Source organism: Linderina pennispora (assembly GCF_002104995.1).
Source record: "Linderina pennispora strain ATCC 12442 chromosome Unknown DL89scaffold_2, whole genome shotgun sequence".
Lineage (NCBI taxonomy): Eukaryota > Fungi > Kickxellomycota > Kickxellomycetes > Kickxellales > Kickxellaceae > Linderina > Linderina pennispora.
In genome coordinates this window covers 1,026,780-1,051,963 of record NW_024468250.1, presented here as the reverse complement: position 1 = coordinate 1,051,963, position 25,184 = coordinate 1,026,780, and the positions used below count along the sequence as shown (strand labels likewise).

Genomic DNA, 25,184 nt, shown 5'->3' with positions numbered 1-25,184 from the left:
CGCTGTCGAGAATAGTGCCAGAATGTTTGCACGTGGATTGTGTTGGATTGGCCGCCATCTGGCTCCGCAATAGTAGCCGCAGGGAGCGCATTCACCAACTATGAGCTAGCTGGATCCGCAAACTCTGCGCTGTAGGCTGTGTAGGCAGCAGCTGGCGCCTGTGCTGTCGCAGCGTGGGTATTTTGAGGCTTGGCATCGAAGCCACCTGGCTGCAATGTCAAAACAAAAGCGCGATGCATGATCCAGGGATACAGGCAGCTCCACATCCGAGCTCAGGAACCATCCCAGGTTCTTCGTCGGCTATGCATGCTCAGTCCAAGCCCAAGGCTGGTCCGACAGCGCACTTCCTGGACGGCTCTCGGCCAACACTATACGTGAGAACCGCTGCACACTGCAGCTGCCAAAAACCGGTTTTTGCATTCGGTCTATGCGCAAACGAAAACATGGATGCGGAAGCATGCACACCAGACCAATGGTGGACTTCCAGAGCATCGCTTCGTGCATTTCGCAAACATTGCTCTGCAGCTAACCAGGCGAAAACCAGACATTGATTGGAAGCTTGCAGATCAATTGCTGAAAACAAGAAAAAGGAGAGATTTAGAAGAGCGCAACGGCGGCGAGGGCAGCAGCGGCCAGGGAACCAGCCACCTTGGCAGCGCCGTTGCCCGACTTCTCGGCGCTCGGCTTGGGAGCAGCGGCAGAGCCCGAGTGCGAGGCATGGCTCGACTCCTCCTCATCGAGGCTGTCGAGATCCGAGGCAGCGTGCGACCCAGCGTGCGACGCAGGGTGCGACCCAGCCGGGGTGGCACCGGAGCTGGCAGCCGGGGCGGTCGGGGTAGCCGACGCCTCACCACCACCAATCTGGGCCAGCAGCTGGGCGTACTCGGACGACAGCGCCGGAACCAGCGATGTGGGGATGCCGGTGGCGCGCGACAGAACCGAGGCAATATCAGTCGGCAGCTTGCCGTCGGCCAGGGCGTCCTGGATGATGTCCGAGGGCAGGTAGCTAACGATGGCCAGGAGGTCCGCGGGGAGGTCGGCGATGCCGCCCAGACCGGCGGCAGAAGGATTGGCAGCGTTGACAGCAGCGACAAGGGCAAGGACGGCGGCGGCGGTGAACTTCATTATGATTACAAGAGAAAGGCGGGTGGGAAGAGGCTGGTAGCGACGAAAAGAATTACGCAAACGTGGTAGGAAGAAGGGAGGAGGTATACGGAAGAGAAAGGGATGCGAGCGGCGAGTTCGTTGTGCCCAGTTTATAAAGATTACCGAAGCAACATATGCACGGTGCACATCCCAGCGAGAAAAGGGGAGCGGCAAGCCTCCCGCAGTGCCAAAAAAAAAAATACATCTGCAATATGCGCTCACCATGCCACCTTTTCTTTCTTTCTGTTGGGCATGGGTACCGCTGGCCAGCGATTCGGTCGTTTCTATCTGTGTGTGCGGAGGGGGACAGGACCAAACCAACATGTCAACAGGGACATAATCCCGGGGATTGTCTTTTGTTGACGGTTCCCAGTCTACTGATCCGATTGTTGGATTCGGAACTCTGGCTGACCTCGTTGCATCCTTACATGCCTGGGCGATTAGACCGGCGTACGGCTATAGAGCCGTGGCTGACAAGGCGAGCGAGCACAAGCAGCAGTTACTACTGCACCGACTAGTTTGTTGTTGAGAGACTGGCTGTTTGTTTGCTCCTGCCCATTCCACACGCACACAAGGGAACACCTTCCCTTGTTTTTTTCTAGAAAATAAAGTACGAGAGCAAATGCACGCATCCCCTCTTCGTCTGCAGCCTAGTAGACTATGCTACGGCTAGTTTACTGAACCCCTCGCAGGACCTCCCTGAGTGACATTTTTGGCCTAATCAACCACCACGGACGCCAGCATTTACTGCCAAGCCTGGCTTGCCAGACACTGCTACTCTACAGCAGATCCTAGCTTCAAGCTGAATCGTTTTGCCACCCATTGTCGCCATCGCAGGACAGGACCGGTTTTATTGCACGCATCCCAGCTGAATCCGGATACTATCCTTTTTTTACATTTCGGAACGCTGCGAATAGCGCACCCTCTCTATTCACTAAACTGGAAGACAAACCAGGACCAAATAGTAGAACTACGGCTGAGCATCCCCCTCAGTGGTCAAGTTTATACAACCATCAGTGCAGCAACAACACCAGCAACCACCGCCGCCAACCACCACGAGCTGATGGCCGACACTGGCGAGCCCTGGTTAATGACATACGCAGAATTGTGTGCAATCTGGTACGTTGACGAGATACTCTGCAGCTCCACATCCCCCCACGTGCGCGGCCCAAGGTCCTGAAACTTTTGCATGAGCGACTGCATGTACCCCTGGTCGTATGTCGATGGGATTATCGCTCCGTATATAGACGTCATTAGAACATACACGCCATAGTTCTTGTCCTCGGCGTATGCGTCGATCTGGGACGATAGACTAGAGCGCACGCTATCCCAGTTGACGCTCATTTGCGAATAGTACGCTTGGGTGTTGTCGATTGATGTTGTCGGGATGTAGAAAGCTGCATTGGCTGGCACGACAACCAGAGCCAGGCATACGAGCACCGCGTGAATTATACGCATATGGAAACAGTAGCAATGAATGGATAAATACAAAAAACAACGAGAAGAAGAGAGAGGGAACGAGGTGTGCCTTTTCGCTGCGTAATAATTTTTTTAAGAGCATGCACCAGGTCACAATGTTGCATCAGTAGGCTGTCATCACAACTGCCACTCCCACACGTGCAACGCGATACAGCAGATAATTGCCAAAAAGCTGTCGTATGCAGAAAAACTCATTGCATTCTCAAAAACGCATTTGGCCAGCCCACTGCCTCCCATCTAGAGCCGGGCGGTAGTCCCGAGAAGAAAAATCGTGCTCGGCATCGTCCCAGTAGTCGGCAGATAGAGGCAGTAATCGTGCCTAAGCATATCTGCCGGTTCTTTTTCTTCAGCACGGCAGCGGCAAACAGGGGGAAGGTCAGCTGGCCAGACATGGGGCTGCCGGATGTCCCCCTGCCCCGCGTGTTTCAAATATCCACGCATGTCATGCACAATCTTGGCAGCAATCCGCAAATGTGCGGGGAGATGCACTCAGACAGCGAGGGACGTTGTGTGGCAACTCGGCATTCATCAATGCCTGTTGTGACCGCCTCCCGGAAGCAAGGGGTGGCAACGGTATATAGGCCAGAACTTCTTTCTTTCGGCAGCTAGTCATCTGGGGCCGAGGAGTAGCTGTGACGACATGCAGGCTTGCCCGAAAACCGGCAGGGACATGCGCCGTTACTTTTCTGCGGTTAAGACAAAGGCTACAAGTTGCCGGCAGTATCTGTCAAGGTGATATAAAACTACACCAGGACTGTTTGTTTTTTGCGCAGACGATTAGTTGTACATCCTCACTACCGCATTAGCACACTTTGAAACCACACAGCATATTTTTTGATTTACACATGAGCATCATGTCCATCGACATCCTAACCGCCCACACAGCCACCCCTGTCGAAACACTAGCATCGGGTGCGCCAACTGAGACTCTTCTCAGTGCCTTGTCTTCTGAGCCAAGCCCCCCACAGACCCGGAGTAGCACGCTGCAAACTACAATACTGGTGACTGTTTTCGGAGGTAATGTATCGGCAGAGAAAAATGGATACACTAATGGCAACATAGTCTGACTAATCACCCTCTCGCTATAGCTTGGATCCTGTTCGTATTTGTTCTGTCGGTCTACATCATACAGAGGCGTATTCGCGCGGCGCGCATGGAGATCGGCGATGAAGAGAACCCGCGCGTGCGATTCACGGTCGAATACAGGCCACGGCGTAGCGTCGCCAAACAAAACGTGTTCACCCCGGCCGAGCTCGACCTCATGCCTGCACTTACGTTTGCCGAGTACAAATCCAGTGGGGCCAAGCATGCGTGGCCCAAACACAAGCACTCGGTCCTGACGCTCGATGGGCTGGCAGACAAGCAGAAAGCCGTAGACATCGATGCTATCAGTATCCACTCAGAGAACTTGGAAGAGCAGCATGTGCCTGTGCAGAACGCGATCGCGCAACAGCAGGAATGTGCTGGAACCCCCGATGGCAAGAATGATACAGATGATATGTGCGCGGTCTGCATCGATGGGTTTGATGCCGAGTCGACGGTCCGGGCGCTGGTCTGCGGCCATGTCTTTCATTGCGAGTGCATTGACAGGTGGCTGCTGAGCAAGTCATCTCGATGCCCACTGTGCAACTCTGATACCCGCACATCGCTGGGGCTGCCGCAAAGGCCACCCAAGGCCAAAACCGCAGGCACTCTTCGCCAGGCATAACGCCCCTCCCATGTACCCTTCACACTTTTACGCTGTATAGTAGAAACAATTTCACGTATATTAATGGTCCTCGTGTCGCTACAGCTTGGCAGAGGGAAGCTGGCGGTTCAGGAGAGCCGCATCAAGTTTGCGGACAGCTGAAAACGCGTATCCCCAGCTGGACTGGTAGCCGAAGCTCGACTGGCCATAGTTGTGGAGAACGACCACATCGCCCTTGTTCTCAACCTCAAGCCGTGGTCCAGACCGCCGAGAAGGCCTGAAGGCGACGTTGACTCGGATCAGCTTGTTGCGCAGGGCCTCCACATCGGCATCCGAAGCATCACGGGAGTATCTACCCTCATAGCCTTCGGCCGAGCAGCTGCGGGCATAGCGAGAGGCAGTTGCGAAGGATCTCCTCGGTTGTAGCCTTGTTTTCGCTGCGGTCCCAGTTGTCCTTCTCCATGACCCCACCCAAGATCACTGTGCCGTCGCCGCGAGGGATTACATATGTACATTTTGTCTCTGAGCCAGTGTTGCCAGGAGACATCGTGGTGAAGTCGACGACTGGGAGCATTAACGAGCAGGGTCTGGCCACGCGTCGGGTACATTTCCTTGTCAAGGACGCCGCCCAGGGTCCGGCTACCCATGGCAGTGCAGTTGACTACCACCTTGCAATTGTCGGCGTAATGCGTGGCATCCAGGATATGATCCAGCCGCGCCTTCTTGACCTGGCCGCCCTGGGCAGTAAACTGCTCAGTGAGCCAAGGCAGGTACTGCAGCACATTAATAATCAGCGAGTCGTACTTGTAGCCCATGGAGGCACCCGCCGGCCACTCTGCCTTATCAATTGGCTGCAGGTTGGCGACATAGTTGCGATGTAGCATCTCGCACTCGCCAGGGGCGTCGCCGAAATCAACCATATCAACAATCTTGACGCCGGCCTCGGGGGTCGTACGAGCAATGTCGCGGAATTTGAAGTAGGCTTCTTCCTCTGCAGCACGTGCTTCGGTCTGCTCAATGGTTGCAAAGCTGCGCCAGTTGGCGCCGGCAAAAGGGGATGCCCAGTCTTGGGAAATGTTGTGCGGGCCATGCAAGTCGGCAACAACGTCGTCGGCCACTACTGTCACAGAGTAGCGGTTAGTTCGCTGCAAGCTGAGCGCAGTCGTCAGTCCGATGACGCCACTGCCGACCACCACGACGGCAATCCTGTGAGACGGTGTTGGGCTGGCCATGTTTGGGGAATGGCGTTAATAGCAGGCTATGTGCTGAGCAGGGGTGTGAAAAGAAAACAAGGAGAAAACAGGGATGCTTCTGTCGTCAGTCCGCGTCTCCATCCAGGCATACCATGCGCTTATATCGCTGAATAGGCGTGGGTTTAGGGCCAGCAGCTGCGCTGTTCGTGAGAAATATTGCTCACTAAGGACAGACTGGCAAATCCCAGTAGGCAGCCGCGTACAGCTCCGACCCGGGCCCACATATGCATGCCTGACCAGCGAACTGTGTGAGAAAGCTGCATGCCACAACCTTTGAGCGGGCTAAGAATACTCCCCTACGCGCGGCCGGTCACATGTCTCGACCAAGAGAGTCCCTGTTTTTTTTTTGTTTTCCCACTCTTTTAGCATATCGACAACGCGTAGCAGGGGCCTGCAGGAGACGCAGCTTCATCCTGGAGGAACACAGGCAGGCTCAGACTGAAAAGGGACTCGCAATCCTGTTGTCCCCCTTGCACCTTGTTTCCACGGAGCTTTATATATTCTTCTGCGACAACAATATAGCCATATTTCTACCGAACCAAAATGAAGCTATACGCCACTACCCTGGGTGCGCTTGTTCTGTCCACCGCAGTTTCTGCGCAGTATGCATTTGAGTTGGCCGACAAGGACGAGAATGCCATCTACACCGACATCATGGTTGCGTGGAAGGACTGGGCGGCTGCTGGCAACGGCGTGCTCGCCAGTGCGAAGGACGACTACCCTGATGCGTACACGCAGCTGAAGGATATCTATGGTACCACCTCGCTCCCCGGCCTGTTCAACGAGGGGCTGGCGCGGAATGCGGCCAAGCGTCTGGCGGGCGTCTCGGAGACGACGATCTGGGACAAGAGCCAAGCCAGTGCCCAGGGTGAATTCTCATTCTCGACCACTGAGCTGTCAGCCAGCTCAGGTCCCCAGGCTACCGCCACGGGTACAGGTGGCGCGTCCAAGACGCCCGAGCCGACCAGCGGAGGGGGCCATGGATCGGCCACCAGCGGTGGTGGTGGCGGTAGTGGTGGTGCAACCTCAGGTGATGCCACTACAGGTGGACAGGCGACGGATTCAGGTGATCAGACCGACCAGACGGGCGGAAGTGGTACCCATGCTACCTCGGTCACTGGCGGCAAGACCACCGGGGCTACCTCTTCGCCGACCAGCAAGCCTGATTCAGGTGCGGCAGGCATGGCTGCTGGCCAGCTGATCGCCGCCGTGATTGCTGCCGCCGTGGTTGCGATTGCGATATAATCGGTTTGTTTGTAGGGCTGGATGTGTGGATGATGTTAATAAATTTTATGTTCTAAAACCAGCATTTCAGGCTTGTCAGGTGGCTTTTTTGGGCTGCAGAAGCAAAGGGGCGGGCAGGCTAGTCCAACAAGGATGGCAGGCATAGAGCAGCTTGTGCTAATTGGGCAGCTGGGGTGGCGGTGACGCGGGAAGGCTAGCGACCTTCAGCCCATGCCAAGTCGCGTGCAAGCATTGGATCAGCAAACATTTGCAATGCGAGGTGATGTACATAACTAAACCCAGCCCCAGCCAAACGAACAAACAAACAGCAAGTGTGATCTGAGTCAGGAGCCTTTCATTTTGGAACTGGGGACCGGATATGACAGCTGTGCATGCAGTGTGGAGGTTCGGTCTGTGCAGGTTGGTCGATTGTTGGAGCAGTGAGAGCGGCAGTGAAAAAGTATTCCATCCGAGTCATAAACTGGATTGGACTGTGGCAGCAGGTGCCAGCACCACCGAGACAGCAGCTCTGGCCTGAGCAGGAGCCGGCTGTCCTTGCACAGGTCTGGCCCGCGCCTTGCAGCGCCAATCACAGTCCCGTATCCACTACAGGAATGAGACCCAGAGGCGGGATGCAGTAAGAGTGGGAAAGGGCAGTGTGAAGGTTGTCTAAAACTTACCAATACAGCAGATTATACCAGAATAGCATATTGGGCCGTTCTATTGCCAAGAGTTGGATCGGTGCAGTAGCAGCAGATCGATGCCGCAGGTCTGGAATGCCAAGACGGAGGCTGTAGAAAAAATATGCTATTTGTGGACATACGAAAAATAGAACGCACCTTCTAGCAACCCGGGGCCAGCGACTTTTTTTCTCTTCAGTGGTGTGACGTCGTTGCTGGCCCTATCGGCGTCATCCATGCTGCTCTAGTCAAAGAACAATGTGATGTCTCTGCCCAGTGACGGCGCTCCTCTGCTTGATCATCCGCGGTATTTCTTCTTCTCATCACCAGATGCCAAAAATACATGTCGCTCCACTATCCCGCCGCCTTCTCGATTCCGAGTACGCAGCCAGTCCCATCGGGAAAGACGCTGAATCGCTGACGGCATTGGCATTGGCACTATTTATTTGGGCGTCGGCTCAGGCAGCGGGCCGGAGAACCAAGAAAAAATATCCATGGGCGCCTATTTGTCAATATTATGCCTGCCTTATCACTGTGGTGGGTGGGGAGGTTCGGCGGCTTTTGTTTGCTGGCGCATGTGCGAGGATGTGGGCCGGGAGGGGGTGCAGAGGGCGGGTGGAGATACCCCCTTCTGGATCAGCATCCCTAGCGAGCATTCAAGCGGCATAGTGAGCACCATCAGCCGTTTGCTGCCGCTTAGCTCCGGGTATGCTCTCCGGTAGGCGGAGCTTGCCAGACAGGAAGCCATTTGGCATATAAAGGCACACGCATCGGCACCAGCACTGCGAACCCAAACACCATTACCAGTTGCTTCAAGCGCTTTCCTCATTTTCTCAGTCCTCTAATCGGCAAGACCCGTAGCCAGCTTCTACTCTTTTACCCATCTTAATCACCAAATACCTAACAAAATGAAGTTTGCTACCGCCGTTGCTCTCCTGGCCGTCTCTGCTGCCGTTATTGCTCAGGACTCTAGCGCTGCCGACACTGCTGTGTCTAGCATCCCCTCGAGCGCTGTTGGCACCGCTGCTACCGATGCCACCGCTGCCACCGCTGCCACCGATGCTACTGATGCTACCGACGCCACCGCTGCCACCAGTGATGGCAACGCTACTGGACAGCGAGACTGCTGCATCTGGCACCACCGGTGTCTCGGTCCCCTCCACCGACTCGTCTGCTGCTGGCACTGGCAGCGATACTGAGGGACAACTCTGCCGCTGCTACTACTGGTGGCTCGTCTCCTGGCTCCTCTGCCGCCACCACCAATGGCTCGGACGCTGCCTCCGATACCGATAGTGACGCCTCTGGCTCTCTTGGACGACGACCTGTCTGCCGGCTCTGATGACGAGTCCAAGGGATCCGCGAGCAAGCCCTCAAGCAAGGCCACGACCACAGGCGGCAACTCGGGCGCCAGCTCGCTGGCTGCTGTCCCGGCCGTTGCTGCCATCGCTGCTCTGGCAGTCCTCTTCTAAGGGATCTCAGATCCTCCATCATCTCTCTGGCCTTCTCTCCATCCGTTCAAACAATCTAGCGCCTGTTTTTAGTATATTTCTTTCCTTTCCTCATTACCCTGTAGCCCCCTTTACAATTCTAGTTGTTGCCACCTTTCTGTTTTGTCCATATTAGATAGACGCGTTTCTCCAGACAATCGCCTGCGCTGTGATGGGGGACAAATGTGCACATCTACAAGATAGCAGGCACATCTCGGCTTGTAATAGTATGCATGCGACGCAGCGAAAACCGCTCTCTTACACACATCAGAGATATGCGGCGTTTCTGCTTGCTGGTTGACTCGGTGCTTCTACAGAGAGCGCCTGCAAGAAGCGGCCAGCAGTATCTCTAGTCCGGGGATTGCTGCTGCAGCCTGTGAGGGCGGATGGTCCACCAATATCCCTCCACGAAGTTGCGCACCAACTGGTAGAATCTTGTCATCGGCAAAGGGTTTAGAACGATGCAAGAGTGCAAGCGCTGGTTCTTCAGCGCATGTTCGGGCAGCAGCACCTTCGGGCGGCCTTTTCCCGCTGGAAACCGAGACGGTTCTCTGCAGGTCCAGCATCAAGGTTTCTATTCGTCGAGTGGTAGTTGTGGGGGGGGGGTCAGAATGGAATTCAGAGGACGCATTAAACGTAACAAGTTTGTGAGCTGCGCCCCGTCTAAAGTGGAATCAATGGCCGGGAAGGAGGGCGAGTAAACCCGCTCCCCCTCCAAACGCGCCGTTCTGTAACACTCTCCATTTCATCATGTACGAGTTATAAAACTCGGTGAGATCTGGAGATTCAACCCCATTTTGGCCGCATTTTGCGCCCAGAATTTATACTGCTGCCGCCGCTGAAATCGCAACTGCTCGGTTGTGGGATCCTGCTCCCAGCCAATCACCGGCCCGGGCAGGTGAAAAAACTTCCAAGCCGTTCCTCCCCTTCCGCGGCTCGGCTGGGGGAGCTATAAAGCTCGCATACAGCGCGCCGCCGCCGCCGGAGCGCGCCATCTTTCCTGTATACTAAAACTTTTTCATACACTTTAGCTCGCGACTTTCCGCCGTTTTCTATAAGCTTATATGTCCATTCAGAACCTCAAGGCCTTTCGATCCGTTCGCCGACACCGGCCTCGACGACGACGCCGCCCAGACCGACAACTACATTCGTAAGTCTCCCGCCTGAATCTTTGGGCGATTTCGCAATCGTTGGAAAGATGATAAATCAAAATTTTGCTAGCAAATCTATAGCCGGGCATTTACGCGTTGGCCGTTTTGGCCTTCGTTCCGGCACTGTTAGTGCTTTTGTCATAGTTACACTGACCAGCAACAGTGCTGCAATCTGCGCTGCTGCAACCCTCGGCTGAGAATGTAAGCTAACTCGAGCTTTCCCTTTCCAACGTAGACATCCGCATTCAGCAGCGCAATGGCCGCAAGACGCTGACGACGCTGCAGGGCCTGGACGAGAAGCTCGATCTGAAGAAGATGCTCAAGTTCTTCAAGAAGGACTTTGCGTGCAACGGCAACATCGTCAAGGACGAGGAGATGGGCGAGATCATCCAGCTCCAGGGCGACAAGCGCGTTGACCTCCGCGACTTCCTGGTTAACGAGGGAATCGTCAAGAAGGACTTTGTCAAGGTGCACGGCTTCTAAAGGATTTATAGCAGGCGCTCTTCGGCGCCTGTCATGTATTTATTTCACTCCCACCTCATTCTCTCAATTTCCTATATAATTCTGAGTTCCACCCCTCGTTTTCTTGGTGTCAGCAATATCAACTTATTGAAGCGTCTGTAACTGGCATATTGCGCCAGCTGCCTGTCTGAATGCCATATCTCCATAGTGCAGGTGACGCCAGCCCCAGCTGGCAATGGCGGAGGCGGCTTCTAGCCAAACTGGTTTGCCAGATTGCAGGCCGCCTGACCGCTCGCCGTCAATCTGGCAAAGATGATGGCCATCTTGATTTTCATGGTGCGTCTGCTTGTCTGCACACCAATCTCCCTACCACCAGTAACAGACCCAGACATGGTGACCATGTGCTGCCATGGAGATGCGACTTGCTATTCTCGGAAACAGCGGCTACCCGCACCGGGACCGCCCGTCGCCCTCAAAGATGCTGGGTTTGGGGTTTTGGCGGTGCTGGCACAGGAATGTGTGGACCACGGTGACGATGCCCTTTATTCTGCTCTATTGCCAGCACATGCCCATCAGTCGATCTCGGTGGCCAGGAGCAACGGACATCGCGGGGAGTTGCAGCGCAACAAGGGCGATGCAAAATGGGAGCGGCGAGTAGACAAGCGGCGCGGACGCTCCAGTTGCCTCTTGTGTGAGCGGAAAATCCCACACCCGCCCTCCATACCTGTCGCTTGTGTTGTCTAGTCAGTGGCCCTGGGAAAAAGGTGTCGCAAACAAAGGAGTGGTGCCGAAGAGTATATAAAAAAGGCGCACTCTGGTGGCTGCTACCAGAACCCACTCCGCCATTTCTCCCACTCTTTCTCTCTCCGCACAATCTTGTCCAGCCTTCGCTTGCTTCTGGCAACTGCCACCACCACCCACATATCCTCATTTACCGGACAGAGCATTAAACGCACAGACGACTATGGTGTACTCCGAAGGGTCACGCTTCAGCTTCACCGAGGAGGTCAAGCCGGGCGAGCGCCTCAAGCTTAGCCACAGCGCCGAGGAGTCGAATCTGGTAACGTTCTCGCTGCCGCGCCCGCCCACATTCGCGACCGTCGAGGCAGAGCGGCTGCACCGCAAGCAGCGCCTGGTGGCTGCGTTCCGGATCTTCTCAAAGCTGGGGCTCGACGAAGGCATCGCCGGGCACTTGACGTGCCGCGACCCCGAGCACCCGGACCTGTTCTGGGTCAACCCGTTCGGCAAGTACTTTGGGTGCATCACCATCAAGGATCTGCTGCTTGTAGATCACAAGGGCACTGTTGTCTACGGCTCAAGCCCAGTGAACGCTGCCGCCTTTGTGATCCATTCCAAGATCCACGAGGCGCACCCTGATGGCTGTAGCCGCCTGCCACAGCCACTCGCTGCACGGCAAGGCGTTTTCGTCGCTAGGCAAGGAGCTGCTGCCGCTGACGCAGGACGCCTGCATGTTCTACAACCACCACGCGGTGTTCCCGAACTTTGGCGGCGTCGTCGCTGACGCGGAGGAGGGCGAGCGGATGGCCCAGACCCTGGGCAACAACAAGGCGCTGATTCTGCAGAACCACGGGCTACTGACTGTGGGCAGCTCGGTCGACGAGGCGGCGTTCTGGTTTATTGCCATGGACAGGTCCTGCCATGCCCAGCTGCTGGCTGAGGCTGCTGGCAACCCTGTTCCGATCTCCGATGTTGTTGCTGCCGATACGTTCAAGACTGTTGGCGCGCCAATCTCGGGCTGGTTCAACTTCCAGCCATACTATGAGATGATCACCAAGGAACAGCCCGACATTCTGGACGTCGACGAGGAGGACGGCAAGCTTGTTCTCTAGGCACCTTTATCTCTCTTTCTCAATCTCCATTAGCTCCTTTCGACACCATGCTTGGTGCAGGTGCGCTGTGCAGTAGTTGTAGCATGGCTGGATCTTTGGCTCATGCGAGCACCGCCGCTTCATTGCCGCATTGTTCGCGAAACAGGCGGTAGTGAAAAGTAATCCTACTACCAAGAATACCCGGATACTGGCCATGTAGGAGCGTGTGTTGGGTAAAGAAGCTGCTTAGTACAGACCCTAAATGAATACGGCAAAAGAAAAGAAAAAACTGCTGCTTCTGCTGTTGCTGTTGCTGACAGAAGAATCCCCCGTTAGATTAACAGTGGCATGTTTGGCCAGAATAACAGTGACATTTATAGTGCGAAAAAGTAACTACATGTCCTACTGCTTCCTGTTGAATATCTTCAGTGAGCGCCATGCAAAATACAGCGTGTGGCACAAAATATGCGAGTCACCATTCGGGCATTTGCCACCATACCGACTCTACGGAAACATACCTTCTGCAGAATTTTATTTCTCAGTGAACCAAAAGAGCAAGGCGACAAAGGCACCCGAGAGCAGGTGAGCTGCCTGGAATATGGCCAGCCAGCACAGACTGCTGGCGCCTCCGACACCTTGCGATATGTGGTGATAGTATGGCCACGCATTGTGCATATACCGGTCCGATGTCCAATGTGCTGGCAGGTTGTCCAAATCAATTCCGCGTTTGTGGTGTGCGTGGTGGCTGCCATTGTGGAATGCTGTGTAGTACACATACGTGGACATGATGTAGTATACAATGTGCGGCATATACATCACCAGGTACACCACCGGATAGACAAACATGCGGGATATGCACGCCGTGGTTGGTCGTTTGTCGACGACGGTATGCGTCTGTGCTCGGTCTCTGCGGTATCTGTCGGTGGTGACGACCCAGCGACCTTCCTCAAGCGACTCCCAGCGCTCGATGGCCTCGACTCCGATTATCTTGGCGCTGTCATCGCTGTACTCGCTCATTGCAGGAAGCACTACCGTACCTGGTGTTGGCGCGGATGTGCGCAGGCTCAATGCCATTGTGCTCCTTGACACTAGATACACAGCCAATACAGCTATCCCGGTTTGCGTGCATGCGTGTCTCTAGGATTCGCGACATGAAGGGGGTTGACAAAGCAGCAGGCAGGTCGGTATCAGACGTTGCCTGTAGCGGCGAGTTGAAGGGCAGGACAATGCGTGCGGCAAGCGAGGACGTTGTTGACGGCGGGATGGTATGGAAGCGCTTAAGCTTCTGCTGCTTGTATTCTAGACACTGGCTGCTTGACAGCCCTTGCTTTGTCAACAGACGCGTCAGCGCAAAGTACCATCGCTTGACTGTCGCCATGCTGCGGCTGTCTGAGTCCTTGGCAGGCTGGCAGCTTGTAACTAGACTTGGGTTGCTGTGGTTGGGAGTGCTGGTGGCGCCAGTGTTGTCAGCAGTGCCATCGTTGAGCGCTACAAGTTGCGCGGGTCCGCAGTCTGGAGGGGGAGTTGATGGAGCGGAAGATGGAGTTTGTCGACAGTGTTGGGCTCGGGATGTCGGTGGTGATCATGAAGCGGACCAATAAAGGTGTTGGCAAGCGAGCGCTTGAATGTCTCGTAGTAGCTACGTGGCGTCTTTGGAACCGTCAGTGCCATGGAGTGACGTGGCGCTTGTGCTGTAGCATCCGGGTGCTGCTGTTGCTGCTGCAGGTACGATGCATGCTGTAGCCCGATCGAGTAGTAGTCGATGGTCTTATACGGCGGACGCTCACAGACGGCTGTGTCATCGGTAGTAGCTCTTAGACCGCGGGTCGGCACGCCATTCCGGCTTACTGACACCAAGCTTCGACAGAGCCCACCGATGTGCGTTGCCGAGCGACTGGCTGAATGCGCCAAAGTAATTGCTTGATGGTGGGCTTGACACCTGCAGTACTGTCGATGGCCGAGTACCGTGGCACCTGGATCAACACAGGCTGGCTACGGACGCGCCGAACTGGACATCGACTGCGACAGGTGCTGGGTACTGGTGGCCGGCTGGCGCTTGGACTGGATGTAGGACAGACAGGATGTACAAATTAATGATGAAGATGCAAAGGATGTTGAGGGTACGCCAAGCATCGAAGGCTATCCAGCGCGCGTATACAGGCATGCGCGGGATCCAGCAGTAGGCAAACTCGCTGGAGCGGAACCGCCAGATGATTTGGAACGATAATGGAGACAGTGAGCGGGAGGCAGATGACCACACCCATCATAGGCACGATGCTTGTCTGCAGCCATGTCTGACGTCGCACCCAGCTGTGGGGGTGGCGGACCGAAGAGAGGGACCCAAGTGCGATAAGCAAAATGCAGATGTCAGCGCACTACAAGCAAAAAAAAATTTAAAAAGCATATCAGTGAAAGGGTTACTTTGTGCTTCACCTTTGACTGCATTAGAAATTTGCTTTTCGAGCTACTTGCCTGTTGGACTCCAAAACTCAATCATGCCACCTAGTGTGCAACCAGCTGGAGATGGAATGCGGCCATATACAAGAAACACGCAGCCAGATATCAAGGCAGCAAAACACATGACGGCATAGGCACCCGTGAGTGCGCACAGGAGCATATGGCGACAAGCCCAGAGTGACCGATCTAGAATATACAGGCGGTAGATGACAAATGTGCAACCAACGATGCTGGCAAAGCTAGATGAGATGGTGACCAGCATCGAACTCACGCTACTTGGCGCAGCATCCAGCGATGGCGAATAGCGTGGCTCAAACATTGCCCAGAGCAGCCCAATTGTGGAAGCCGTAGGTGCGAATTGGGAGTGTAAATGGTATAGAGCACGAATAAACAAAGAGGATGGTCTGGGAATCCGGGAGATGTCGAAGTGGTTTGCTTTCTCCAGGCGCAGAGCCTTGCTCGCCACCACCCCCACATATTATAATCTCCTGGAGCATTCTTCCAGCATGGCGGAGGACCAGGAACGAGCTTGTGTGTTTTGAATGGCCAAGCGCATTTTGGCAGAAATAACAAACAAATGTAACTATCTTTATCGGGTATTTGGCAGTAGTGCGTAGCCGCTCGCGCCGCAGAGCCCGTGCCAGAGAGCGTAGTATGCGTGTGGGGGATGAGGCTGACCGATGAAGCATCGGTCGAGTACGCGAAGTAGCACTTTGCGGCGGGCAGTAGCACGTGATTATTGCTGCTTTCTGGCAGGCGATCAAATCAGTGCATCAACCCAATTCTCCAGGCTTCCTTGAGCTCCGATCCAAGGTGCACGCATTTTTTTGTTGTTGCTAAACGCTCTGCCAGGCAATTTGCACTTTTTCTCTCTCACAAAGCTCGGCCTCTCACTCCACTTTTCCCTCTTTCACATCACCTCAAGCACTTTAAACAGGAGTAATCAGAATGGCTCTGCGCGTACCACAGTCGGCTGGCCCTCAGCTGTTCAAGGAGGGCTACAAGAACCTCCAGGGGCTGGAAGAGGCGGTAATCCGGAACATTCAGGCAACCAAGGAAATGAGCGAGATTACGCGGACGTCGTTTGGACCGAACGGGCGCAACAAGATGGTGGTGAACCACCTGGAGAAGCTGTTTGTGACCAACGACGCGGCGACAATCATCCGTGAGCTGGAGGTTGTGCACCCGGCAGCCAAGCTGATTGTGATGGCCAGCCAGCAGCAGGAGGCCGAGGCTGGCGACGGAACCAACTACGTGATCATTTTTGCCAGCGAGCTGCTGCAGCGGGCCGAGGCGCTGCTGCGCATGGGCCTGCACCCGTCAGAGATTGCGCGCGGCTACGAGCTGGCGCTGAAGGAGTCGCTGGACGCGCTGGAGGGTCTGGCAGTGGACGAGATCAAGGACTGGAGAAGCAAGGACGAGCTGCTCAAGGCGATCAAGACGGCGATCGCGTCGAAGCAGTACGGACAGGAGGACATCCTGGGTGCGCTGGTGGCCGAGGCGGTGGTGACGGCGATGCCGGCACGCGACCACTCGCGGTTCAATGTCGACAACGTGCGTGTAGTCAAGGTTATGGGCGGCGGCCTGAGCCAGAGCCGCGTCGTGCACGGTATGGTCTTCCCGCGGTCCCCTGAGACCGTGTGCCGGCGGGCCAACTTTGCAAAGGTGGCGGTGTTCTCGTGCCCTGTGGACATGGGCCAGACCGAGACCAAGGGGACTGTGCTGCTGCATAACGCCAACGAGATGCTGGACTACACCAAGGGCGAGGAGGCGCAGATGGAGAAGGTTGTGCGCGAGCTGCATGACGCTGGTATCAAGGCGATCGTGTGCGGATCGGGCATCGGCGACCTGGCCATCCATTACCTGAACCGCTATGATATGGTTGCTGTCAAGTGCCCGTCAAAGTTTGAGCTGCGTCGTGTGTGCCGGGTCCTGGGTGCCAACCCGCTGGCGCGCCTCGGCGTTCCTATGGCCGAGGAGATGGGATACTGCGACGAGCTGCGTACCGACGAGATCGGCGGCGACCGCGTCACAATCATCCGCCAGTGGTCGGCTGACGAGCTGACAGCCAGTGGCAGGGCCGACGAGCGCCCGGCCTTTGCCGATCGCATCCAGAAGTCGCCGCTGGTGACGATTGTGCTGCGCGGCGCTACTACCAATGCCCTGGACGATGCTGAGCGTGCGGTCGACGACGGTGTCAACGTCATCAAGGCTCTGACCAAGGACTCGCGGCTGGTGCCGGGTGCGTGTGCGGCCGAGATGGAGCTGGCCCGCATTGTGCAGGATGCCGCCGACAAGACCGCCGGTATGAACCAGCACGCAATGAAGGCGTTCGCGCAGGCGCTGGAGGTGTTTGCGCGCACGCTCGGCGACAACGTCGGTGTGGACAGCACAGCGCTGGTGGCCAAGCTGATTGCTGCCCACCACTCGAAGACCGGCGATGTCGCGGGCCCGACCATCGGCATTGACGTCGACTACGAGCACGAGCCGCGGGTGCTTGATGCCCACAAGGCGGGCATCCTCGACCCACTGGCTGTCAAGCAGTGGGCCATCCGCTATGCCACCACAGGCTGCGCTGACCGTCCTGCAGATCGACCAGATCATCATGGCCAAGACCGCCGGCGGACCCAAGCTGCCCAAGCAGCAGGGCCACTGGGACGACCAGGACTAGAGGATCCGCAAAATAAAAAAGAAGCATACCCAGGCATTGCGGAGAGGACAAATCCATACTTTGTGTTCCGCGTGCTTGCAAATAAAATGTTTTTTACCGAATGGCTCGAGGTAGAAGACAAGTCCTCGTTTGCTCCTCAACCTATAGACTCCTTATACTGTCCCGAGAATGAACGTCGCCGAGCGGATAGACATGGAGCACCCAAGCTCGCTGGCGGCAGTGCTCGTTTCCATAGCCCACGGGTCGCTGTATGTGTTCTGCATCTACATGGTATCGGCGCTGTTTGCGGCGCCGGGCGTTTCCATCCACGACCGCGACCATCCGCGCATCATCCGCCTGCGCATTTGTGGCGCAACCCTGGCCACAGTTCTCTCTCTCGTGTTGACGGCATTCCTGCTCTCTGTATGGCAGCAGCCGACCAAGGAGGGCCAGGCGCAGTGGAATGCCGTGGAATTGCTAGGCCTGAGTATCCGTGATGCAGGTGCATCCGTAGTCGTGGCACTAGTACTGACCACAGCGCTGTACCTGGGACCGCTGGTCCTAGATAAGCTTGATGGGGCGTTCAGGAGCGAGAGCTTGAAGCGCATCCCAGAAGCCATGCGCCAGCCATCCAGTATCCGCAACTACATCGTGGGTCCTATTACCGAGGAGCTGGTTTTCCGGTCTGCGGTGCTGGCGCTGTGGACGGCGGCCGACATAGACACAAACAGGCGTGTGTTTCTGTCGCCGCTGATCTTCGGCGTCGCCCATGTCCACCACGCAATCACCAGCTACCGCAGCGGCTCGCCCCTGTCAGCCGTTGCCCTGTCGACGTGCTTCCAGTTCGCTTACACGACGCTGTTTGGCTGGTACGCCGTGTTTCTGTATGTGCGCTCCAAAAGCGTGGTGGGGCCAATTGTAGCGCACAGCTTTTGCAATATCCAGGGCCTGCCCGATGTGTCGAGGATATCGCAGTACCCGCAGTACCGGTACGCCATCTGGGCGGCGTTTGTGGCAGGAGCTGTAGCATTTATCTTATTAATCGAGCCTATGACCCGGCCAGGTGTGTTTATCTCAGAATAGAACTGTTAGAGCGACCAGCGCCAGCGTGCCGGCGGCGAAAGGTGTTGAGGCCAGTGCTGCAGCGTTGTACCCAGTGCCGGTTGGCCTGACTCCCTGTGTCTGGAAGTCGAGGTTGCTGACTACTGGGTTGCCGTACTGCACCGACGAGCTCTTGCTTTTGTGCGACGACGGCGTGCTCTCTTCGTCTGCCGATGAGTCGCCCGAAGCAGATGCCGGCTTCTTTTTCTTGCTTGCTGACTTGCTCCCCTCGGAGCCGCTGACATCGCCCGAGTCTGTGCCCTCGCTGGACTCCATGTCGCTGCCATCGTCACTGCTCGACGTAGGCGAATGCGTCGGCACTGATATCACAATATTCCCCGAGTCATCAGTGCCCTTGGTCGGCGTCGCCTTTGCCTCATCAAACGTCTGCTCGGAGTTCGGCGCTGGCGGTGTGTACAGCCCCACCGCCTGGACAAACTTCGATGCCCACTTCTCGTCGTACTCCGACGGCACGCTGACTGTAGACCCCTGGCTTGAGGCCGAGCGCCAGCACCAGCGCTTGGTACTGCTGCGGGTCGTTTTTCTGTAGCTGGTTGACCTGGAAGCGCAGATCAGAGTACTCGTTCTGCCAGTTGTACGAGAGGCTGCTGATGAAGCTGCTATAGTCGTCGTCGCTGCGTGCCATTGCCACGAACAACGGGAGCAGGAGTAGGTATGACGTTACGCGCATGGTTTTTGCACCGGCAAGGGGATGAGTTTCGCGGAGGTGACTCTATGAGGTTGGAGAGATAGTGTCTGGAGAGGTGAGATGTTGCAGTGGCGTCGGCTGCCGGTGGTTTCTTTTGCGCAAACTTTTTATATCGCCTTGTGCTTATTACGGTGCTGCTCGGTGTTTTTGCGTCGAAACTTTCTGAGAAAGAAAAAACATAAACAACCGCCTGAACAATGCAGCACTTGCCTGGTTTGACTGGCAGGGAGGCGTCGGCATTGTGTTCCTCTCCAGGTGGTAAAGCATGCCTCGTCCCCCGAGCGTCGTGCTCAGCAGAAGCTGCGGTCAGAGCAGTATTCAGCGATGGGCAGCCGAGCTCCTCGCATCGCCGCTGGTCCTGCCGATCCAGCACGGCCAGCGCTGCATTTTTCGGCCCTGGCAATTCAGAGATACTCGCCCTCCTGACATGGGATTCGGCTCTGTCTCGGCAATATTCAAGACTCTGGGGATAGCAGATTAGCGAGAAGGAAATAAGGAGGCTGGTTTAATATTCGAAAGGAGAATTTATAAAGAAACTGAGGCGGGGGCAAGGTGTGGGGAGGCGTAGTGGTTAGGAGGATGTGTGCAATGGGGTTTGGAGTGCTGTGCAAAGCGAGGGCGATGTGCAGGTTTGCTACCCAAGAGGAGCTTAGAACAGAGCAACAGCACCCAGGAGTCCAGCCACTGTGAGAGCAATGCTGCCCATCTGAACGCCGGCAGCGCCATTTGAAGATGAGGACGACTTGCTCTTGGAGCGGCTGGACGAAGTCTCCTTGTCGCTAAACTCCGAGTCGAGCGACAGCAGCTCTGACTCGGACTGGATGGTGCTCACCTCAACCGAGGACTCGCCAGACTCATGGGCACTTCCAGACTCCTCATCCGACCCAGTGACCGATCCGCTCTCCTCGCCAGACTTGTGACCAGACTTGCTCTTAGTTGCTGTGGCGGACTTGGTCTTGCTGCCTGTGGCTGTGGCAGACCTGGTGTTGCTGTCAGTGGCAGTTGCAGACTCGGTGTCGCTGCCTGTGGCTGTGGCAGACTCGCTGTTACTGTTGGTGGCAGTGGGTGTGGCAGTGGCAGACTCGGTGTTGCTGTCGGCGGCAGTGGGTGTGGCAGTGGGTGCTGAGTCACTGCTGGCACCAGCTGGGATGCTGATGCTGGGCGGAGTGCTCTCAGCGACATCGGCACTGCCGTTCAAAATGTCCTGCACACTTTGCGTCAGCTGAGCGATTTGTTTCTACATGGGTTCAATATGGAGTTGAAGCAAATGTTAGTCACTGGCACTGGAGCATTTACGTGTGATACGCATTTGGTTGTGTATACTTACGGCAGCATCGCTGCTGGCGGCGGCAGCAGCGCTGAGCGGATCAATATCAACCTGCTGGCCAGGTGTAGGAACGCCGGCCGGGAGCTGTGGGGAAGGTTCGACACCAGCCGGGAGCTGTGGGGAGGGCTGAACACCAGCTGGGAGCTGGGCCGGAGCCTCGACACCAGCCGGGAGCTGAGCCGGGGCTTCAACACCAGCCGGGAGCTGAGCAGGCGCCTCGACACCAGCTGGGAGTTGGGCTGGAGCCTGAACGCCAGCAGGAAGCTGGGCAGGCGCCTCAACACCAGCCGGGAGCTGGGCTGGAGCCTGAACGCCAGCTGGAAGCTGAGCGGGGACAGCCGCACCGGCGGCCTGCTGATCCGGGGTCTGCGCAAGAGCGACGGCGGCAAGTAGCGAGGCAACAATAGCGTACTGCATATTAGCTGTGTTTTAGATGTGAGTGATACTAGTTCCTTTGAAAGATAACTGAAGCTGATTAGATGAGTTTGTATGTGAAACGAGGACTCGCGCAAGAAATAAATTAGAGCACCCCTTGGAGGAATATATAGAAAGTGAGCTATGGCGGAACCGTCTTCATATAAATACCAGTGCAATAGTCCCTTGGCCCTCCGACCCCCGCTCCGCTTGCATGTATATATATGTCACTCTGGCCATTGGCGCTGGTGCCAGTGTCGCTTCCACTTCTCCCCAACCCACACTGCCGCATTGCCAAGTGCTGGAAATGTCTCGAGATGGCAGCATTTCTCGGTGGGACTTGTGTGTGCGTGTGTATTTTTCTCATCGGTGTAAACACGAGCTTTGTTGTGTTTAGCAAGCCCCATCGCTCACTCTACATATTTTACGCATACAAGCCAGATTGTTAGAAACGAATTCATAGCACAATACATTGGCCCAATTCAGGCGCCTACCTCCCTCCCTCCCACGTCGGTTTAAATGTAATTTTCACTCTTTTTTCTTGCTGTTTCCCCAAACATACCGGCACGCACCATTCTTTCAACAGGACAACCCGCAACCTCCCCGCTTTTGCTCGCAGATGGCGCTCTCCGTCCTGCGAGCCCTCTGTTGCATGGGCTCAAAAAAGCCGTATACGCTGCATGCAGTCTATTTGTTGCGCTGGAGACGGTGACGTATGAGCATAGGATATGGCTCGCCGACAATACAGGCGCAAGTGCACAAGCCGCCCGTTCCCAGAATCTCTCCCCTATTGAGCTGTGAACAAGGTGCTGGGTTCCAATATTGACAGAGTGGAAGACGCTAGAGACTGTGTTTTCATGTCTGCCTCAAGCCCCTGTAATAGAAAATGCTGATACCTGTCCATATTGTGCAATATGGCATGCTTTGGAAATGGCGTATTTGCGGTGCGCCAGCGCACTGAATCCAGACAAACAGGCGCATTTCTGAGTTGAAGATTCCCGTATATTTCGTGCTAGCGAATATTTGGTGTGGCTCGGACGAGCACCCGCGGCCTTTCCCGAAACAGGTGCCTGTGCAGAGTCAATGCAGCCCTGCTCTGCCCCTTTCGCACTGGCTTGTTCAGCGACCCTTTGTCTTTTTCACCATCCGCTCACCATCTCCCCCAGCCCCAGAGCACGTACACAGCGCAAAATGCGGGCTGTGGCGGAATATGCATGAAAGAATATGGGTGAAAGAGTGTGCATTTCTGGCACAGCGACAGGCCAAAGTGCTGTTGGGTACACCCATGGGAATATTTGCGCACTCCTTTGATGCCGTTCCAAAGTGCCCCCATGCTCTTGTCGCTGTGCCAAGACCTGGGCTGCATTGGGGAGGCAAGCTTGCCGAGGTGGGGACAGCCGCTAGGGTGGGCCGCGCTATGACACCTTCCTGCAGGTACGATAGGGTTTGTTGGTTCTGGCTCAACCCAGCGACACTACACATGACTGCTATTGAATTCACGAGTGGGAGAACGGGGAGCAGAGTGCTCATGGTTGCGTCATTAAGAAAGGCCAGGTACCAAAGGCATTGTCTGGTGGACTATACCCTAGGCAGCAAATAGCAGCAGTAAAAGGCACATAGGTATCATCCATAGAAGCTGCTAGTGTACTATGGGATATATATTCAGGGGCTGGCTCCTCGGCAACAGGGCGGAATCTTCATTCCGACTGCTTATCGGGAGTAGGTTGTTGGAATGGTTCTTCAGCAGCTTGCAGCTGTGCGCTTCAAAGAATGGACCTTTTTCTTTAAGCCCACAGCATCACAGCTGGGCTTCAAAGATACACCTCCATCGCTCTCGCCAAAATGAGTCAGACAAAAGGCGGATCCGCCGCTATGACAGTGGTACTGCAACAGCTGACATTTGCGGTGCATGCCGAATCAGCATTGGATAGCCAACTCCAAGCAATTAGACGGATCGGCAAGGAGGGCATCTGAACATCTCCTGTAACGCCATGGTGATTCTCCTTGCTCCCCACCGGTCCAAGCAGGGGCGAAACTGGGAGTGCAACGCGTTCAGTCCACGTTTGCATGCAGCAGCGGTAAATTGCCGTACCATGGGCTAATGGATAAGACGTCTGGTACGTCAGAGAACGGCGGCTGGTAAGCCGCGCTGTTTCCAAAACAAGAAAATCCAGGCGCATATCCGAATGTGGCGAAGCGGAAATAGGCCGCCAGTCAACCACTAGCACCCGTGGGAGGGCAGCTGACGGAAACACCAGCAGCATAGATCAGCAGCACATCGTTTTCCGTCCTCTATCGGGAGTGTTGGGCTGTATGTGGTGGGTGTATATGCGGTGGGCGTGTTTCGATGGCTGAATCATCGACAGTTTGTAATGTCGATCCGCTTCTGCGTGGAACGGCCGCAGTTTCATCCATCGAATTTGCGCTTTGGAGACATGCGTAGGCTATGTACACAAACAGATTTCCCAAAAAAAAAAGTGGATGTCACAGGTTGGAACAGCAGCAGCATGGCCGGCGTCAAGCATGCATTGACTCCACAAGCATGGGCTGCTGTGGTGGCGCGTATTTCGCTGCAAAGGAGAGAGCGCATGTCCATGTTCTCTTTCCGGGCGAATCTCGGTCAGGGATGCTGGTTATCGGCTCTTCATTACCCTGCGGGATCGGGGGAGTGGAAAAGGAAATATGGCCCGGAAATCGCTCCGCTCATCTGTCCGGAATCCATATTCGCCGGCGGAGGATACCTGGCTGGTTCAGCCGAGGCAGTCAATTTGCCGCCGGCCAGATGGCGCGATGCTAACCGAGCTCCACGCCTCCCCAACAGAAGCACCCTACTATTGAAAGATAGCCCCTTTATGATGCACGGCTCCGGCCAGCCCAGGTGGCAGTGGGGCACCAGCGGTGGCCAATTGGGGACTGCACCGATGTGCACATAGTTGCACTCCTCGTCATTAATGGAGGGACGAAGCTCATGCAATCATGCATATGCCCTTCTCTCGTTCCGGCGGCAATCCTCCTACTCTTTGATTCCGCAACATACTCAAGCGCTAAATGCCTCCATGTCCATTGGCAATGAGGACATACGCACTACTTGCAAAAAGCGCCTATCACTGACGGGCCATTTGGCACCACAAAGACCAAGCGCCAAACGCTTTGCATGCATGAGGAAAATCGCTCTAAAATTACTCTTCCCCATGTGGAGCGTTTGGGCATCCGGGAGAGTAGCGCCTCCCCCCATTCCCTCGCTTTTTGCTTCGCGCTTAGGCAAAAGCGCGACTACTTCAATGCTCCCGCTGCCAAAAGTCCTGCCAGCCAGCCTTATTCTATACTTTAAAACCTGGTTGTACGTTGGTCTGACAGAGCGCGTCTCGCCTGTTTCATACATATTTGCGGTGCTGTCCATCTCTTCGGCAAAAAGGCTTTGATTTCACCCTCTTCCTGTTTCCTTTTACCCTGCCTATTTGTACACTCTTACCGGCTTTTCATTTTCCTCACTCGCTCTGCATCCATATATCCTAATACCTTTTCCTGTTCGTGCATCACCAGTTGGCCACGCTGAATACCGACTGTTTCCGGGTTGCTGATAATCTAATACCTAATTTTATGACACCCCTGGACCTCTGGAAAGTCGGACCACACACGCACACATGCTACGATTTAATAGGATAGCAGAAGTCCCTGATTCTTGGCGTCCGGGCACCAGCAACTACCGTGCCCGCGAAATATCGATGTTCACAGGTCTATGGCGTTTACACGGTGTTTGTCATTGTCCACACTTGTCATGTTCCTGGTGCAGTCCCGGAATCCTCGCAGCGAACTCTCAAAGCGGTCGGTGAAGCTGGTTTCCATCCAGGCCGTTGGCTGCTTTATTGTTGGTACGCTAGGACTAGTCAGTACGGCGCTTAACGAGTGGGCGTGCTTCATTAAGCTGTGGCTGTACGATATTGGCTTCACGATTGTGCTGTCGGCCCTGGCTGCCAGAGCGATGCAGCTAATAATCATCTCGAAGATCCACTCGCTCACTGGACAGGTGCACTACGAGGACATTTTCGAGTACACAGAGGTGCCTGGGCTTGACGGACACATCTCGTCAGCCGCCGAGGGGAAGCTCTACGGAATCAACGTAAACGA

At 55.5% G+C, this 25,184-nt stretch overlaps 18 protein-coding genes across 18 annotated transcripts; 11 read left to right on the top strand and 7 right to left on the bottom strand.

Moving 5' to 3' along the window:
- The first annotated feature begins 356 nt into the window (after positions 1-356).
- DL89DRAFT_88060 (uncharacterized protein) lies at positions 357-1,345 on the top strand. Its single transcript, XM_040892204.1, has one exon. The coding sequence runs from the start codon at positions 448-450 to the stop codon at positions 1,192-1,194; it is 747 nt and encodes a 248-aa protein (XP_040746442.1). The 5' UTR covers positions 357-447; the 3' UTR covers positions 1,195-1,345.
- A 645-nt stretch (positions 1,346-1,990) lies between these two features.
- DL89DRAFT_265241 (uncharacterized protein) lies at positions 1,991-2,651 on the bottom strand. Its single transcript, XM_040886577.1, has one exon. The coding sequence runs from the start codon at positions 2,602-2,604 to the stop codon at positions 2,149-2,151; it is 456 nt and encodes a 151-aa protein (XP_040746441.1). The 5' UTR covers positions 2,605-2,651; the 3' UTR covers positions 1,991-2,148.
- An 819-nt stretch (positions 2,652-3,470) lies between these two features.
- DL89DRAFT_290859 (uncharacterized protein) lies at positions 3,471-4,333 on the top strand (the record flags this gene model as incomplete). The annotated part of the gene is made up of 2 exons (XM_040890141.1): positions 3,471-3,642; positions 3,714-4,333. The coding sequence occupies 2 exons, from the start codon at positions 3,471-3,473 to the stop codon at positions 4,331-4,333; spliced, it is 792 nt and encodes a 263-aa protein (XP_040746440.1).
- Positions 4,126-5,624, bottom strand: DL89DRAFT_265240 (FAD dependent oxidoreductase). The gene is made up of 3 exons (XM_040886576.1): positions 4,875-5,624; positions 4,784-4,834; positions 4,126-4,677 (listed from the first exon to the last, which is right to left on the bottom strand). Exons 1-3 carry the CDS (start codon positions 5,542-5,544, stop codon positions 4,412-4,414), a joined length of 987 nt encoding a protein of 328 aa, XP_040746439.1. The 5' UTR covers positions 5,545-5,624; the 3' UTR covers positions 4,126-4,411.
- Positions 5,625-5,997: 373 nt separating this feature from the next.
- On the top strand, positions 5,998-6,877 carry DL89DRAFT_265239 (uncharacterized protein). Its single transcript, XM_040886575.1, has one exon. The coding sequence runs from the start codon at positions 6,109-6,111 to the stop codon at positions 6,808-6,810; it is 702 nt and encodes a 233-aa protein (XP_040746438.1). The 5' UTR covers positions 5,998-6,108; the 3' UTR covers positions 6,811-6,877.
- Positions 6,878-7,610: 733 nt separating this feature from the next.
- On the top strand, positions 7,611-8,284 carry DL89DRAFT_88010 (uncharacterized protein). The gene has a single exon (XM_040892203.1). It carries the CDS (start codon positions 7,800-7,802, stop codon positions 8,136-8,138), a length of 339 nt encoding a protein of 112 aa, XP_040746437.1. The 5' UTR covers positions 7,611-7,799; the 3' UTR covers positions 8,139-8,284.
- DL89DRAFT_88009 (uncharacterized protein) lies at positions 8,285-9,090 on the bottom strand. The gene has a single exon (XM_040892202.1). The coding sequence runs from the start codon at positions 8,911-8,913 to the stop codon at positions 8,431-8,433; it is 483 nt and encodes a 160-aa protein (XP_040746436.1). The 5' UTR covers positions 8,914-9,090; the 3' UTR covers positions 8,285-8,430.
- Positions 9,091-10,042: 952 nt separating this feature from the next.
- DL89DRAFT_309126 (translation initiation factor SU) lies at positions 10,043-10,675 on the top strand (the record flags this gene model as incomplete). The annotated part of the gene is made up of 2 exons (XM_040890941.1): positions 10,043-10,106; positions 10,343-10,675. Coding segments are annotated over 2 exons (312 nt in total), but the record flags the coding sequence as incomplete, so codon positions are not given.
- Positions 10,676-11,454: 779 nt separating this feature from the next.
- On the top strand, positions 11,455-12,676 carry DL89DRAFT_277466 (arad-like aldolase/epimerase). Its single transcript, XM_040889443.1, has 2 exons — positions 11,455-11,911; positions 11,988-12,676. The coding sequence occupies exons 1-2, from the start codon at positions 11,534-11,536 to the stop codon at positions 12,417-12,419; spliced, it is 810 nt and encodes a 269-aa protein (XP_040746434.1). The 5' UTR covers positions 11,455-11,533; the 3' UTR covers positions 12,420-12,676.
- Positions 12,642-13,705, top strand: DL89DRAFT_87949 (uncharacterized protein). The gene has a single exon (XM_040892201.1). It carries the CDS (start codon positions 12,864-12,866, stop codon positions 13,482-13,484), a length of 621 nt encoding a protein of 206 aa, XP_040746433.1. The 5' UTR covers positions 12,642-12,863; the 3' UTR covers positions 13,485-13,705.
- Positions 13,706-14,782: 1,077 nt separating this feature from the next.
- DL89DRAFT_265237 (uncharacterized protein) lies at positions 14,783-15,368 on the bottom strand (the record flags this gene model as incomplete). The annotated part of the gene is made up of 1 exon (XM_040886574.1): positions 14,783-15,368. A coding segment is annotated over exon 1 (295 nt), but the record flags the coding sequence as incomplete, so codon positions are not given.
- A 435-nt stretch (positions 15,369-15,803) lies between these two features.
- On the top strand, positions 15,804-17,526 carry DL89DRAFT_290853 (T-complex protein 1; the record flags this gene model as incomplete). The annotated part of the gene is made up of 2 exons (XM_040890140.1): positions 15,804-17,390; positions 17,425-17,526. 2 exons carry the CDS (start codon positions 15,804-15,806, stop codon positions 17,524-17,526), a joined length of 1,689 nt encoding a protein of 562 aa, XP_040746431.1.
- Positions 17,527-17,694: 168 nt separating this feature from the next.
- Positions 17,695-18,532, top strand: DL89DRAFT_290852 (uncharacterized protein; the record flags this gene model as incomplete). The annotated part of the gene is made up of 2 exons (XM_040890139.1): positions 17,695-18,462; positions 18,524-18,532. 2 exons carry the CDS (start codon positions 17,695-17,697, stop codon positions 18,530-18,532), a joined length of 777 nt encoding a protein of 258 aa, XP_040746430.1.
- DL89DRAFT_87903 (uncharacterized protein) lies at positions 18,291-19,404 on the bottom strand. Its single transcript, XM_040892200.1, has 2 exons — positions 19,036-19,404; positions 18,291-19,010 (listed from the first exon to the last, which is right to left on the bottom strand). Exons 1-2 carry the CDS (start codon positions 19,295-19,297, stop codon positions 18,580-18,582), a joined length of 693 nt encoding a protein of 230 aa, XP_040746429.1. The 5' UTR covers positions 19,298-19,404; the 3' UTR covers positions 18,291-18,579.
- Positions 19,405-20,304: 900 nt separating this feature from the next.
- On the top strand, positions 20,305-21,158 carry DL89DRAFT_87865 (uncharacterized protein). Its single transcript, XM_040892199.1, has one exon. It carries the CDS (start codon positions 20,568-20,570, stop codon positions 21,033-21,035), a length of 468 nt encoding a protein of 155 aa, XP_040746428.1. The 5' UTR covers positions 20,305-20,567; the 3' UTR covers positions 21,036-21,158.
- A 1,509-nt stretch (positions 21,159-22,667) lies between these two features.
- On the bottom strand, positions 22,668-23,310 carry DL89DRAFT_87758 (uncharacterized protein). The gene has a single exon (XM_040892198.1). It carries the CDS (start codon positions 23,234-23,236, stop codon positions 22,904-22,906), a length of 333 nt encoding a protein of 110 aa, XP_040746427.1. The 5' UTR covers positions 23,237-23,310; the 3' UTR covers positions 22,668-22,903.
- Positions 23,311-23,352: 42 nt separating this feature from the next.
- On the top strand, positions 23,353-24,100 carry DL89DRAFT_309098 (uncharacterized protein). Its single transcript, XM_040890940.1, has one exon. The coding sequence runs from the start codon at positions 23,429-23,431 to the stop codon at positions 23,987-23,989; it is 561 nt and encodes a 186-aa protein (XP_040746426.1). The 5' UTR covers positions 23,353-23,428; the 3' UTR covers positions 23,990-24,100.
- DL89DRAFT_255229 (uncharacterized protein) lies at positions 24,094-24,438 on the bottom strand (the record flags this gene model as incomplete). Its single annotated transcript, XM_040885327.1, has 1 exon — positions 24,094-24,438. The coding sequence occupies one exon, from the start codon at positions 24,436-24,438 to the stop codon at positions 24,094-24,096; it is 345 nt and encodes a 114-aa protein (XP_040746425.1).
- Positions 24,439-25,184: the final 746 nt, after the last annotated feature.